The sequence below is a fragment of the Perca flavescens genome, chromosome 9 (assembly GCF_004354835.1).
Source record: "Perca flavescens isolate YP-PL-M2 chromosome 9, PFLA_1.0, whole genome shotgun sequence".
NCBI lineage: Eukaryota > Metazoa > Chordata > Actinopteri > Perciformes > Percidae > Perca > Perca flavescens.
The window spans coordinates 5,973,329-5,989,941 of NC_041339.1; the positions used below are offsets into that span (position 1 = coordinate 5,973,329).

The 16,613-nt window shown below is 40.3% G+C and overlaps 1 protein-coding gene across 6 annotated transcripts in view; it reads left to right on the forward strand.

The window, feature by feature from the left end:
- szt2 (SZT2 subunit of KICSTOR complex) overlaps positions 1–16,613 on the forward strand; it is a 161,174-nt gene that overhangs the window by 80,442 nt on the left and 64,119 nt on the right. For all 6 annotated transcript variants that reach the window (XM_028586980.1, XM_028586986.1, XM_028586981.1 and 3 more), the window contains 3 exons: positions 2,455–2,573; positions 3,255–3,419; positions 5,756–5,840. In XM_028586980.1, coding sequence (XP_028442781.1) covers positions 2,455–2,573; positions 3,255–3,419; positions 5,756–5,840 — 369 coding nt within the window. The remainder of the gene's footprint in view (positions 1–2,454; positions 2,574–3,254; positions 3,420–5,755; positions 5,841–16,613) is intronic.

Consider the following 16,613-nt stretch of genomic DNA (forward strand, 5'->3'; position numbering starts at 1 on the left):
TTTCCTCACGGGTCGACTACTGCAACTTCCTCTACTCCGGTATCACCCAGTCATCCGTGTCCTGCCTGCAACTCGTTCAGAACACTGCTGCTCACTGGAACCAGGAAATGAGCCCACATCACCCCCATCCTGGCCGTCCTGCACCGGCTTCCATGTTATTATAGAATTCATTTACCAGGATCAGCTAATTGTCCATGGTCCTTCCAGTTCCCCGTCATAGTCTGGTAGAACTGAAGCTGCTCTCTCCATACAGTAGATAATAAATCTGAAAGACTCTCCAAGCCATTGTCAGTTCCTGTGTGTGCATTCACTCTAGTCCAAGTCGCAAGAAGCATCATTACCATAACAAGTTGCCATTGTCAATCACTGACATGCTAATATTAACAATATTGCTAGTTTCAAGATGTCAAACTCAAGGTTTGCAAAGAAAACCGAAGTTGATGAAGAAGATAAAGAATTCAGAGAGGAATGAACATTCATTCATCCATCCATTCATAAAACTATGTGCTCATACAGCAGCTGCTCGACCAATGAACATCTGGATCAGTAACTCTGGGGCAGTCACACCTTTTGTGACCAGGTTTAAGGCACAACAGTAGTTCCAGACAAACCGTGACATCTCTCCCACTAAGTCAAGCCCCCATGCTGCTTGTTATAAGTGTGTAGTTTTATATGATTGGCTGTTGAATGTGTCATGTTATATAGTGTACAATGTATCACCTTATGTTACTGTGCTTTGCTGCCATTTGCACAGATTTGCGGTTCCTCCTGTTGATGCCTTGATGGCACTGTTGTACTGGGATTTCTTTCCCTGTTTTTGACAGGCTGGAATTACATCAGCAGTTTCTCAGAAGCACAACTCATTAAAGTCCTTGTCTGCTTGCTCCACTCACTGTACCTTGAACATCAACATCACTATAACTGTATAGACACCCTCCTTGAAGTGTGAATATGTGTGTGTTTTTGCAAAGTACACCATCAAGGTCTCTTTTGTCAGCAGAAGAAAATAGTGACGTTGAATACACAGCACTTGATATTGTAATCCTCTGAAGCATTAATGAATGAAATACTTTCTAACACGGAACATATAAGGAGTTTTTCATAATTTAAAAAAAAATAATATTTTTAGACTTAAATTTACCAGACTGTGTATGGACTCATCTTGACTGAGAGACTCAACTTTGGCCTGATAACACCTTTGCTGCTCAATTCCTTTTTTGGCATCTGTCCTACAAAATACATTTCAATGGCGGGGAATGTCAAAATTCTTCAAAGCATCACAAAGATAAGCTTGAAATTCAAGTCAAAACTTTAAAAAAAGCTTAACTCAAGGTCTGCTTACTAGCTTTTTCCTTAGCTTCCCTAACCTTTACACGCCTGGCCAGCCACTTCGTAAAGTGAAAACCTGGATTTTCCACTTGGCGCATCTGTGCTGTGTTCCCGCTGTGCCAGCTGTTTGAACGGGCCGCGGCTCGCGTGAAAATAGACCTGGCTAATATCTTTAGCGGAGCAGAGAGCCGCTCCACGCACGCTTCTGGGACGTGCCGTGGTGCACCTGGTGGATAATCAAGCATTGACTTTAATTGCCACAAATGCTTCTAGGGGCCGCGGAAAATAGGGGTGAGACCTTTTAATCACTGTAATGCAATCCCATTTGTAATAGGGTTGGGCGATGTCCCCTAAATTGGCAGTTGACAATGTTTACAGTAAAACGTTACACATAATTTTTTTACATAAATATTAGTTTCTACTACTATGGGCTAACAATTAACATATAACCAATTTGACATACATTTAAATGCCCTCTGTAAATAGACAGTATCAAATGCTGGTACTGGTAGGGGCAGTAAATAACAACTTGACCTACTTTCACTTAACTACGGTGCCGTAAAGTCTAGACTCAATCAGATGTCCGTGATCTGCTTAACAACAAGAAAGTGGAACATTCTCGGTTATATTAGCACTGAATAACTCATTCAATAAACCGAAACCTAACTCTGCACATGATCAGATGCGCAATATTAGCTCATACATTAAATAGCACCCTCGTGAATTAGCCTACTGTTGCTAACATACATTCATAAATCCTACATAACATAGTCATCAGACTTACTTATTGATGCACGCACACAGTAGTATCCACAAAGTTAGTCCAATGAGGGGATAAAGGAAAGTGTGATAGCGTTCCACGTTAACGCTTTTTTCTCTCTCGCTCGAGACAGCTGTGGCCAAGCCGAGGCGCAGAGCATGGTTACCGCATGCTGATACGTTACTAGTCCAGGTAGCGTTTGTCTGACAGGGTGGGGGGTGTAGCATCACAATGGTGGCTCTCCATCGTGATCGACGATGATATCGTCCATCAGCACAACCCTAATTTGTAATGTGCTAGCCAGAGCGTTTGTGTATTTGCAGTATGAGGGTGAAAACAGAGATGTTTATGTACTTTTTGTTCAGGTCCAGAGATCACAGACGAGCTTGTCAAGGTGCTGCGCAAGCGCCTGGACGAGACCACCTTGGACATCATCACGGTCATGCTGGTCAGGAACTGCAAGCTGACACCAGCTGATGTGGAGGTAAATTGCTCACTGACAATTTTTTATAGAATAAATTGGGGTAAAAGCACCTAACATGTTTTTTTTCCAAATGCACACAGCGAAACAATCTTGTGTTATTTGTGGTTGGTCTGTCAATAAATAAATAGACGGGTAGTGTATCATTTTGTATTACCTTGTTTAAGTTTTGTTCTGATCTATTTAGAAGCTAATTGTGCTTGATAAATATACTGGATGGACAGTAGCTTAAGGGTGGTACATAAACAAATTATTTAAGAAGATCATGGAATAGTAACTTGATTGATTAATTGATCATCAAATGTTTTTGGGATTTTGACGATGTTTTTGGTTATAGGTTTGTATTGTTGTTTATTGAAAAACCATAGATTGAAAACACTTTGATAAGGGTATGGAGATTTAAAAAAGGGTAGGACCCGAAAAGCATTTTGCTTCTTCCTACTCCTTTTTGGACAAGAGTATTTATTTAAGATTTATTTATCTTATTCTTAGCTTACTTTGTGTCTTGTATTTTAAGTTTATTTTTTTATTTTTTTTGGTATCTTGTTAAAAATGAAACCATTCATTCATTCATAGTTCTGCGTACATAGACTTGTGTACACTTCCAGAATTATGAGTTTTATTCCCACTGGGGTACTCTGAAAATGCTTCAGATAAAAGCCTCACAAAATGTTGTCTTCTCAGTTCATCCAGCCATCAGGATCTCCAGCCACTGAGGTGATGAACTTCAGCCTCCCCCAGTATTGTCTTCCCTGGCTGCCCGCCGTGGCTCACTACCTCAGGCAGAACCTGCTCATCTTCCTGCATATACCCAAGTACACCGACAGCAACACAGCACACCACTTCAAGGTACAATCCACACCAACTTAATGTTATTTACTTAATCGTGTAATTGTTATGTTAATGTTCTTAATGTTGGGGCGGAAGGACCTCAGTCTGTAGTCTGTTGGGAACCAGAGGGTGGTGGTTGGAGTTTTGCACATACCATGGTACGGGGGGTGGACTGGTAGGTTCACCCTCTGGGCACTAGGACCGGCTCCAACTTGGAATTATTTCAAAAATTATGATTCCAATGGAATTGTTTTTTTTATTGGAATCGTTTGGAAAATGTGGGTTTTTATTTCCGACCATTGGTTCCAAATGTAACACGCGCAAGTTTTAGTTTCCGTACCGACCACTGTACTTCCAGGCGCTTGTTGTGTTGCAGCCTTGGTCCGAGGTTTCTGCCTGATAATGCCAAATGCTTGTTCTTGGGGTGGAATTGTTGGGTCTTTGCAAATTATTGTGTGTGGTTTAGATCTACTCTATCTGGAAAGTGTTCTGAGATAACTCCTGTTATGATTTGACACTATAAATAACAATAAATTGAATGTAGCACAGTGAACGGCGCTCTAACTTTTGTCTTTATTTTAAGTTGAAAAAGCCCGGTAAAACTGTAAATCACTATTGAATCAAAATAAAATGTTCCTCTTATCTGTAGAATAAGCATTTGACCCTTTTCAACTCCACCCCTCAAAGAATCAGAATCAAGAAGAAAGAATTGGAATTGTTATCCGAATTGTTATTTCTACTAGGTACTGCTAAGGTACCCTTGAGCAAGTCACCCAACTGCTTGGAGCATGTGTCTTTTGTGTGTGTGTGTGTGTGAGGCAACCATTTGCCACAATTCTTTTGAGTTTATAAACTCAAAAGTCTCAGGTTGTTACAGTTTAAATATTTAAAAACAAAATTGAGGGCAGAATCTGTTGAACCTGTTCATCCAGTTTTTGATTACCAGAGGCAATAGTAAATTAAAGTACTAATTAAGCCAACTCAAATATCAGTATATCTTAAAAACAAAACAGCCAAATTGTCTAAAAAGTATTTTAACAAAAATTAACATAGTGACAGGATACTACAGAAGTACAGCAGACTTCTGATGGATGTTAGGGTTAATGAACTAAACAGAATAAAAGGTGCAACCATTGCCACAATTCTTTTGAGCTCAAAATTGTTTTACAGTTTAAATAATAGCCAGCCACCAACCAAAATCAGTATATCTTACTCAACTAGTCAGGGTCACCATATGGTCAGTCACAGTCAGTCACCATATGGTCAGTCACAGTCGCTCTCCAAGCTAGCTGGCTTGCTTACTAGTAAACAATATTCCCTCAGACATATTTGTACTATTGAATGCTGTCTTATAACTGTTTGCAAACCATGTCTCTTTAGTGGAGCAGTTATACTCCAGCAGATCAGCGGGGTTATATACAAGTAGATGGTGCAGCACAGCTAACCGTATATTATAATAGCTTTCTCTGTTTTGGTTTCTCCAGCTCTCCATTTCCTCATAGTCAAATGTCAAACTTCACCAAAGACGAGTGGTGTGACCAAAAGGAATAGTTTTATATTTTGGGAAATTCTCATTTGCAATCCTTCCAAGATTAACTCCCATGTCTCAAATGCATTAGCTATGGAGCTAGCGCCAGGGGTCAAAAAGCTAAGTTTAGCAGAAATCGGGGGGGAAACCTGGCTCTGTACGGAGTTCAAAATTAAACCTACACCGCTAAAGCGTATTAATTGATATGCTATATCTTGTTTGTTTAATCCACACACAAAATAAAACGCTAAAAATGATGAGTTGTGGTTTTACTGTGCTAAGCTATAAGCTAATGCTCTCGCTGTCTCTGAAAACCCCACATACCCAGTGTAACCCTAACCCTACCTAGACATTGGGCACCACTATGTAACATTTTGTAGGTTCAAAGATTGCAAAATTTGTGGTGAAGTTGTTCAACAGCTATATCAAATCATCACAAGAGGATTTTGTGATAACTCCAACTCACACATAATCCTAGAAGCTATTGGCGAATGCTCACTGTCTTAACAGCAGTGAAAAGGTCTGGCTAATAAAAAAAAACAAAGTAAACATACTGACTTTTTTAAGGCCTCCATCTACTTTTGATGATTTGTTGACTTGTAAAAATAAGGCATTGCTGCAGCTTGACACATGCAAGTGTACGACAAACGGCTCTGTTTAAAGTGATCTGGGTTAAGAATGAATAAATCTTAGATATGGGAGGCTGCAAAATCTGTAGCAGAGACTAAAATCATTTCAACAAGTCCCATTGTGATGTATGAAATAAATGCTGAATTGTGTGTTTTGAGTTCCCAGATGCTGATTTGCTCTCCTGTTCTGTCTGCAGCACTACTTTCATTTGAGCAGTGACTTGGCTGATGGTGATATTTACCTCTACAATAAACCTGGAGGCCAGGGGACGGGAGGCAAAGGTAATCACATTTCCCCAGCCAACAGAGACCCACAAACTGCCATGGCACTACTTGCACTTTACACTTATTTATATACCCTCATTTATATTTATACTTTTCTGTTGTTTTATAACAGTCTTGTATAGTTGTCCTTTGGATTGCACCACATGAACATGTTTGCTCTTTGTTTGGTGTCTTGATTTTCTACTTTGCACCTAATGTGTAGTCTGAATGTGTTTGCTTCACTCCCACTGAACGTTGCATCATTCATTCTTTTGGTTTTGCACCGGGGACCAGGAGAAACACAGTTTTGTTCCTCTATGTACTGTACTGCACAGTGCAATGTACAGATGGAAGATAATAAAGTCTCTTTATCTTATTGCTCTGTTACCAGCTTTCTTGTTAATCTATGAATTGGTCAATCATTAAACCCAAACATTGGTTCAATTCATCAACTTTATTTATCCCACGAGGGGAAATTAGTTAAGAGCAGCTACAGATAACACACACACACATACATAACAGCACACAAGCCTACATATAGGCCTACAACCTAGAACAGGGGTTCTCACACTTTTTTTTTAATAATGTACCCCCCTTTGAATGACCAGCGCAAAACATTTTTACATCTATATAAAGAGGAACAATACAGCGTTGGCAGTGATAGATTTACTAAAGAACAACCTTGTAACTGAAAAACATTTAAATGCAACATTTTAAATGTTCAGAATCCATCACTTCATTCGTTATTATAGTATGATTATTTTAGGAATTCTGCATGACATATTTTTAAATGAGCATTTTGCAAAAAGATCATTTACCCCCTGTAGTACTCCAAAGTACCCCCAGGGCTACGCTTATACCCATTTGAGAAACACTGCCCTAGAGAGTAGATAAATAATAAAAAAAGGTAAAGGTTTTAAAAGCAGGTAAAATCTAATGACGTCTTGATGGCAACAGAGAAAATTCACTCCGAAGAACATTATCTGAAGAAGACAAAATGCTCGTTGCGTTACGCAAGATTAGTTGATTACAAAGAGAATTAAACCTCTTTGTTTCACACCAATAATTTTTGAGCAGGTTTTGACTATATTGTTTCTGTCTTTAAAGCCACCTACACATGATAGGTGGTCAAACCGCTCTGCGCTGGCCGTTCTATTGATTTTCAATGGGGAGAGCGGTGCCGCGGAACTAGGCGCTGTGCTACCCCTTGGCGCGGAGCATGTGTAGGCGGCTTCACTGTGAGGGTGTGAAACCAACAGGTAAAAGAAAAAGTCATAAGAATTTTGATTAAAGATTGATTAAAAAAAAACGACAGAGAATGACTCGCCTGACAGAAAAGGAGTTCAGTTTCCTGAGTAAGTGAATTCTCTGTTGCCCCTTTTTCACAGCAGCCTCAGTATTAACACACATGAATTTAAGGTGGTCATCAAAAATGGTACCTAAATATTTATATGAGGTGACCATTTCAACCTTTTCATTGTGAATGATGGACTCCCTGGCTGCAGGTTCATAGCGTCTAAAATCATTCTTTGGTTTTTGGGACATTTAAGTCCAACAACATTTTGTCAGTAACAACCTACCTTTGTTTCTACTGACTGTGGCCTTTTAGATATATGTCATTCAAAAGGCAAACATTGGGGCAAATATGTCGTTGTATGTGCTGTTTGGAAGGCAAGAGAGGAAAATGATTGGGGACAGACAACGAGAGAAAAAGTGACACTGATATTGTTAAGGATTTTATGTGGACATGAGATTAAAGGAGAATTCAGGGCACTCTGTGAACCGTTGTCAAAGTCTGCTTCCTCATCAGTTAGTGGGTGTCCTTTTAATGCGTGTCTGAAGACTTTTCGCTTTGTGATTATGTTGCATAGGGCTGCACGATATGTGGAAAATATGTGATTGCGGTTATTTTGACTGATGATTGATGGTTTACGATGTTGGAGGGAATGATCATTTTTGTATCATTATTCTCTTTTCATTGAGAATTACTAAAATGAGAAGAAATTAAAATGATTTTAGTGTGGTTTTTGCGAGGATCTGTTTTCTTTAGTCTGTAGGATAGGATTTGTAGTACTGTACTTAAGTACTTGTACTTTACTTGAGTCCTTTCTTTTCATGCTACTTTCTACTCCGCTACATTTCAGAGAAAAATATTGTACTTTTTACTCCATTACATTCATCTGACAGCTTTAGTTACTTTAGACATTAAGATTTTTGAACACAGAACACATGTAGTTTATGAAATCTGATGTTTTATATTATAAATGAAACTAACCAACAATATAACGGCCTACAAGTCCAGCTGAAATGATTAGACCATTAAATACACTGTTTGGATCCTTTTCCTGTAACATTTTACATTTTTACAGTGTGGTATTAGTACTTTTAAAGTAAAGAATCTGAATAAAAGGATTAAAAGGATCTGCTCGGTACCAATCCTACAATAATACATTTAAAGTTGAGTTTATTTAATATTGCAAAAATAAGACACAATAACAGTAAAATAAAGCAAAAAAGAATAAAGTAACAATAGAAAAATAAAACTTCAAAACAAACAAAGTTGTTAAAGCGTCAGGAATAGGAAGGGCTTTTCCTCAGGGTCAGAGCTACTACTGTAAAGGCACAGCCACCTTTTAGTTTTTAGTAGAACGCGAGGTCCAAGCGATAATCCTGGTCAGCAGACCTGAGTGACCTACGGGGGATATAAGGAGGGAGCAGGGCAGAGATAGACACAGGTGCCTGACCATGCAAGGCTCTATATGTCAACCTTAAAATGAAGTGCAGTATGTATTCTTACTCGTGTCGAAATTGAATTACTAAGTGTTAATGCTACCTTAGTCTACATCCACGACAATTCATTTAGGGGATTGCTCCAGTGCCGCCGGAGGTTCCGCCGGATGTCCGTCCCCTTCCTCTTTCTTTGTGTTGGCGTGTTGTGTTGGTTCTAAACTCCGGTGGATTTATGAGGACTATGGTTAACTCCTCCTCAGATCTCTGCAGGGTAAATCCAGACAGCTAGCTAGACTATCTGTCCAATCTGAGTTTTCTGTTGCACAACTAAAACAACTTTTGAACTTACACATGTTCCACCAAAACAGGTTCCTTCCCGAGGCTATTTTGCAGAGGCATCGTAACTCCGTCCGAGTTTAGCGACGCCCAAGACAATTGTGATTAGTTTAAAAAAATGGCAATAAACCAGAGCACGTTTTTCGCCCATCCCGGAATGCTGTGTGGACTGTGTGGCCAGACCTTCCTCCGCAGCGCTGTGGAGGAAGGTCTGGCAATGCGAGACTAACAGGATCTGGTCTAAATGAATGCTTTTATGCAATCAAGATGAAACCGAGTTCAGCTAAGCTCTCTGTTTTGCTACTTTCCCTCTCCATATGTTTCAGTCAGAAGTGATCAATGCCGAAATGTTATATTGCAATACTTTCTCTTCATCAATATGCTCTATTGGCATTTCAAGTCAGTTAAAGTGCTGTTGCTGGAATCAGGTGTGTGACTGAAAGGTTACTCTGTTCAATGTGAAACTGTTGCTGTGGAAAGTAAATAAATCATTCTGCCATGCTTCAACAGCTCTCACCAAAGGGCAACTCATTAAGGATGTAAATGATGAGTTTACAGAATTAAAACCCTCTTTTATAATGACTAATATTTTTGTAATGTGCTACCTTTCATTGCCATTTTAACTCAACATTTGGCTCTTAATCACAGTGCTGCATTTTCATTTGCAGAACACATTATTCTGGGTGGGCTGGCTGAAGTAGCTTTGTTCCATTTAGCAAAAACAAAGAAACGGTATACCATCAGACTTTGGTTTACTTTCAGTGTTAGGCAGAAATGTGGACTCGAGTCACATGAATCTGACTTTGTCCCAGTTCTGCTTAAACACTCTTAAAGCTATAGTGCGTAGTTTCTGTCTCCCCTGTGAGGAATTCAAAAAATGTTGGCGCATCCACATGATACAAGCCTTCCGTGATCGCGCACCCCTCCCACCCCTCCTCCATGCAGTTGCTAGTAGCCAAGGAGGACACGTAGGATTAAAAAGACATGATGGACTCTTCAGAAGAGGTCATTATCTTCACTCGAGTTTCTGAGTTTTGTGGAGCTGTTAGTCTTAATTTGCTTTGTAGGAACTCATTTCGAAATTGCTTGAATGTAACGGACGTTTGTTAATATCAAAAAGTTACGCAATAAAGCTTTAATGGGAAGAATACTTTGATGGCAATCAGCTATTTACCGGTACCAAATGTGGATGTTCACTGCATGAAAGTGTGTTGTGAGCATGTGTGGAAGTAACAGCCAACAGCTCAGCTAACAACTTTTAAATACAGTTCTGTTTCCAACTGCAGTGTACTGGGAGCTCTCTGGGGATTCTCACCTTTAGTCTCCCTTAAAAATGACCTCTCTGCGGCTGTCGAATCCAAGACATTGCAGCTTGGAAGAGTTTGTTCCTTGCTCCTGCACTCTCTCAACTTGCTGTCTAAGTACTTTTTAATTGGTGTGCGGAGAAGCTCTGACTCCATCTCATTAGTTTCAGCAGCTGCGAAACAAAGTGCTTTAAGTTATATGATGTTACCTGATCCCTGTCCAGTGTGTGAAATTGAAATACTCACCTATTTATGCAGCTAATTAATGAAGTGTTTGCTAATGACTCTTAGTTGCACTGTCTGCCGAATCCCAATGGACCTCATTTTTTAAAGACCAATGTATTTGGAAAACTTGACAGTGAAATGACAAGAGACATTTATTTATATAATGATCATGCGTTTTTGTTTCCGGAACCACAACCACATACAGTAACTAAGTATCTAAGCTGACTAAAGTTGACCTCTGCAGTTGAATTTTTTTTAGCAAGTTTTACCATTTTAAGTTCAATGTGCTGTAGCAAACTAGCTAATTAGCGAAGTAGCCTGCAAACTAGGGCTGCACGGCCAACTGAACAGCAATAAAACCGAGCTCTTGGTTGTGGCCCCAAGGCACTGCTCCAGAAGGTTGGAGATCTCATCCTAGATGTTGACGGTAGCGCCATCTGCCCATCCTCTGAGGTCCGCAGCCTTGGTTAAATCCTAGACTCCACCCTCTCTTTCCATTACTCACATCAAATCTATCACCAAATCCGCCTTTTTTCATCTTAAAAACATTTCCAGACTCCGGCCATCCCTCTCTGACTCATGGCAGAAACCCTCATGCATACTTTCATAACCTCCCGTTTGGACTACTGCAATGGAGTCCTGTCTGGGGTTCCCAGCAAAACCCTAGACAGGCTCCAGTATGTCCAAAACTCTGCCGCCAGGGTCCTCACCTACACCAAGATGTGGCAGCACATCACCCCAACCCTCATCCACCGTCACTGGCTCCCGATTAAGTCCTGCATCAAATATACAGTAAAATCCTCCTTCTCATCTACAAATCCCTCCATGCCCTGGCCGCTCAGTACATCTCCGACCTCCTCCATCCATACACCCCACCCCGAAAGCTGTGGTTCTCAGATGCTGGCCGCTCCACGCACCAGACTCTGTACCTTTGGAGACAGAGCCTTTAGTGTTGCAGCCACATCTCTCTGGAACACCCTCCCTGCAGATATTTGAAATGCTACATCCCTGGACATAAAAAAAAAAAAAAAAACAGGGAACACCGCTTGTTAACCACAGCCTACAACCTCCCTTAGTATAGCCACAGTAATTCTGTAAAGTGTCCTTGGGTTTTATGAAAGGCACTATATAAATAAAAGTTATTTAAATTATTATTTAATGGGCAGCCCCCTCACTCTGACATCTTTTCCATTAGTGCATGTATAGGTCCTGTGTGTGCATGTGTGTGTATTTTGGGCCTGTGTGTAATATCTGATATATCAACCGAGTGTAAAAATCTCTTCTTCTTTAGTACAATATTCCACTTTTGTGTTTCCTTGCTTGTCTCAAGTAGGTTTGTTGCTGGAACATGTTGGCTTTGGCTGACTTTTAGGATGAATTTTTGTGTGAAACCTTCATCTTTTACATGTGGTCAGGTTAGGAACGAATCTGAATGTATTTTTATAAACTACTACATGCTGAATTCGAAAAATGTGTGGTACCCCCTGTAAAAGACACTGTTGCAGACTGAATCTACATTGAAAAGAATGGGCCGATTGCAACACACAGACTGCACCAACCTAAACCATATGCCATGAGAATCATTTGAAATTCTTATAATTCTTATAATCTCATAATCCTTCTACAACACATGCTGTCTTTAAGTCTACAACTAGAATCAAGTGTAACAAGCAAGAGCGTTTTCTTCCACTCTCGAGTGGAGAGTGATAGACTGCATGTCGTTGGCCTTATCTCCGTCAAGGAGGGGATGTTTTTAGTTCGGTTTGTTTGTCTGTCGGCAGGATTACGGAAAACCTACCAGCACCATTTTTGGTGCTTGGTGGAAGGTGTACAATGGGCCGAGGATCTAAATCCTGGGGCGGACACACAAATTATTCTTCACTTTCCTTAACATTGTGAGATAGGCCATGGCCTTGGCAAAGGTCTGCTCTCTTTCAGTGCCTTAGTTCCCCAGTCATTTCAGAATAATGGTCTCAGATTTTGTTCATAAAACATATTAATGTTATTGGTACTTGGTTCATGATGAGTTTACCAGTTTATCCATCCACTCTCTTTCCTTGGCATTTCTATTCTCTGGGCAAAAGGGAGAGAAACATTGTCAAAAGGTCATCAGTATCACAGGGCCAAAACATCCACTGATGGGCAATTGGTGGAAGTGTAAGAAAACCAAAACACATTTAGGGATTCTCACAAAAATACATGCCCCACACAAAGGTCACACAAAGGATTTGAACCTATGACCCTCTTGCTGTGAGCCAACAGTGCACAACAATTGTGAAGAATTGACGTCAAAGGGGTCCCAACCCATTGGGAGGGAGAATGTGTTGGTTAAATTGGATTGGAAAGGAATGAATGATATTGGTACATCCCTAATGCTGTTCTCTGGGGGTCTTTAATGTGGGCCCAGGTACCATGTCGGAGCTGGTTCAGCAACTCCTCCCACCTTCTCAGTTTAAAGGTACCCCCACATGTCTTCTTCTTCATGCTGCTACTGGCCCCCATGTGCTCTGCTCTTTTTTTCCTAATGGCATTTCCATGCAGTGCTGCACCTCTTTTTTTTAAGGCTTCCCCCAACGTCTATGTTTATTTAAAAGCTGCATACATCTTTGAGTTGCCTTTAGATTTGGCATGGACCTCCAAAGTGCATGACGTGTGATGTTTTGGTGTGAGTGTTTCTCTGCTGTTGAGCTTACTGTAGATTTGTCAAAAAAACACTTTTAGGGCGCAGATATACTTGCTTTTTACTACGCTTTCGCGTATGTAAGATGGCTGCCACATGCATCTTGCGTTCCTTTGGCGTGTAGGTTGTGCACATCTTCAGAAATGATTGCAATTAAGCACATGTACGTGGGGACAGTATATTATCTGACCGCCATGTCAGGAACTGTTCCACACTCACCCCAGGAGGTGGCTCTCGGTGTCGGCCAGGGATGATATGGCCCTGATCTGCCCCCTAGTGTAGTTTAATCCTCCAGGTACACGCAAAGTACTCAAGTATGTGAACAATGCCGTTGGTCGCCGTCGCTTGTCTACGCGTACCCATTGTTAAAAAGCAAGTAGTGTATATCGGGGCCTTTAGTATAGCTTCTCCTTCAGTTCATTAAACCCCTGCCTGCAGCCATCTGAAAGAGGACACTTACAGTATGTTGATAAATGCAGCCTCTAATTGGACTAATTTGTCAGATCGCAGTGATATCACACACGGCCTTCCGCTGTGTTTAGCTTTTATTACATTAGGTACGACACCAGGCTGCTGCAGAATAACCACACACACCTGTACACACATCAGACTAGTCAATTATAACTCTGTGTTCTGCTGTTTACGCAGGAGATGTCAGATTACTGCAGCTGATTAATCCCGTGCAACACAGACTCCTTTCAGTTGTACATGTTTTCTTGAAATACATTAAAGTGTAAATGCTACTGTGTCACATTTTCAAGATATGATGTCACCATTTACAATGCGTTTGGGAAAACCCACGCAGTCCTGGCTCCAATGACCTACTGCTGTGCAGCAGGGATTTTATAGGAAACTGAAACAAAAACTAAATGAAGCCGTAAAAAATATTGTCAGTAAACTGAAATTAAATAATAACCCGACTGAAAACTAAAAATAAACTAAAATGATATAGCCTGCTTTGATTCTTTTTGAAATCAACCTAAAATAATTTCATAAGTTTTAGTTTTTTATTCACATTTCACTACCAATAAAAAGGAAACGACATCAATTTCTGTCAACTCTCGTGACACCGCAGAAATTGAACGGACTTGATTAAACATAAAGGCCATTCCTTGACAGTTCTTCGACCATGTATTTTGTATGTGCTGTATCTGTTGCGTGTGTGTGCGTGAGTGTAGTCCCGGGTACTGAAATTGATAGACTGTCTGAAAAATGCTGGAGGGAATTTTTCTCAAATTTTGCCCAAATGTCTAATTGTACTCAAGGATGAACTGATTAGATTTTGAAGTTCATGAAGTTTTCTGACCATTACTCAACGTCATAACTCAGGAACAGAAGGCGAGACAGTTTGGTCGGATACTGAGTTGGTGACACTCATCTTGAAACTGGTGAATGGATAGATCTTCTGAGCTGCCCGGTTGAAGGTGTGTGTGTGTGTGTGAAAAGCATCCAGGTTTTATAATTTGTAGCTTTTTTGCAGTAACTTCCATATTTGAAGCATTGTCTGCTGTCATGGCTACAGCTTTGTGTTCTGTCCTGTTCCTCTGCTAGTCCATCACATGCTCATTGTGTTTGCTGATATTGATCTTCAGGTGATTGTTGTTGCACAATGTGTCTAAAGCTATCAAGTCATCTGTAAAATTAAATACATTTAAAAAAAAATATTCCCCAGCATATTTCCCACTGGAAATCATTCACTTGAATTATGTCAATAATGTTAATAGAGACATAACTTCCATTTCACCAGAAAATACACTTAATACCTCTTTATTAAATTCCTTCAAATTCTCATATATTATGAGTCTGGACAGACATGGATTTAAGCTGCTACTAAATTCTAGTTTTCTGTTATTTGCCATTACACACACACTGGCAACATGCATTGCTCTGGAGAAATATCAGAGTGAAGGCGCTGCCACATAGTTGGCGCGCCGAGCAGTTACGGGTCCAGTGCCTTACTCAAAGGCATCTCGGCAGTGCCCAGGATGTGAACTGGCACCTCTCTACAACTAGCTGAAGTCTCTAGCTGGAGTTTGCTGTTGGCTGTGCATGTGCTGTACATCATGTTGTACTATACTATAGTTGTATTATTATTTTTACTGTTTTTAAGGCCCTTACGTAGACCATATCAATAGTTTATAAGTGGATGGTTGTTTGTATGTGAGTATAAATGTATGGGTGCATATGTGTAATTATGTATATATATTTATTTATTTTATTTTATAGGGCTAGACTTTCTACATTTCTAAACTGATGTAAATTCTGCTTTTCATTCAGTTGTTTAGCTGTGAGCATGAATTCAATAAACTCAAACTCTAGCTACCGGCCCACTCTCCGCTTCCAGAGCCAGGTCCCTACAGACTGAGCTACTGCCGGCCACATAGTATTTGCTCAGATATCCCCACTAGTCTGATAGGCAGATCCATATGAATACCATAGCCGGCTCAGCTGTCCATCCACCATCCCTGCGCATAAAAAAACCCCACCTGTTAGCAGCCCCTCTGGCATCAGAAGAGGGGACCTTTCTACTTGAATGTACAATTCTGTCGCAAAGGACTGTCACAGTCATGAATTTTAGTTGAAGATTGTCAGATTTGCCATTAACCATGTAATTGTCTTTTTCTGTTTGTTTTATGCCACCCAGCGGTGCTGTTGCGTTTGTCTTTGCAACTAGGCCTGAATTCCATTCTGTTAATTTCATCTCATCAAAATGATCGCTCCCAAAGGAGTGACAATTATTGAAATAGTTTGCTGAAACAATGTGTCACCTCTGGCTCTGCTGCACATATATTAATTTAAATAGCTTGTTCTAAAACTGTTGTGTAGGCTGACCTAATGTAGCGGAAACGTGGTTTAAGATAGGGGTGGGGGAAATAATCGATACAGCATAGTATCGCAATCGCAATTTCTGTGGCAATACTGTATCGATACACAGACGCCAAGTATCGATCTTTTATGATATATGTGTTGGTCAGTTTGTCTGCTTGACAATCTGATTTTGCAGCAATACAATTGAAGTGAGATGAACAAACAGAGAAATGTATCTTTTTAGAATAAAACGGATGTTGACAAAGTTTCCTTTTGGGGACATCATTTGAAATTGGGAAAAATTTGAAGTTGGAAAAAAGGTAATGAATTGCAATATATCGCAGAATATTGCAATATGTTTGAAATCGCAATAATATCGTATCGTGACGTAAGTATCGTGATGATATCGTATCGTAAGGCCTCTGGTGATTCCCACCCCTAGTTTGAGAGCTAATGTTACGTTGTTAATAACAGGGATGCAAACAGCGCGCTTTTCGGCGCCTCCTGCTTTTTTCACATCAGTTTGGGTGACTTGTGTCAGATCCGAAGATTTTTTTTATTTTGTGACAAGCAGGCACAACAGTGTTTTTTTTGTGCCCTGATGACTGACTGACAGGCTGAGGTTGTATGGCAAGGCAACTTTATTTCTACGGGGGCCGCATTTTTTTCAAATACGCTGCACTTTCGCCACATAAATTGCCGATTTCC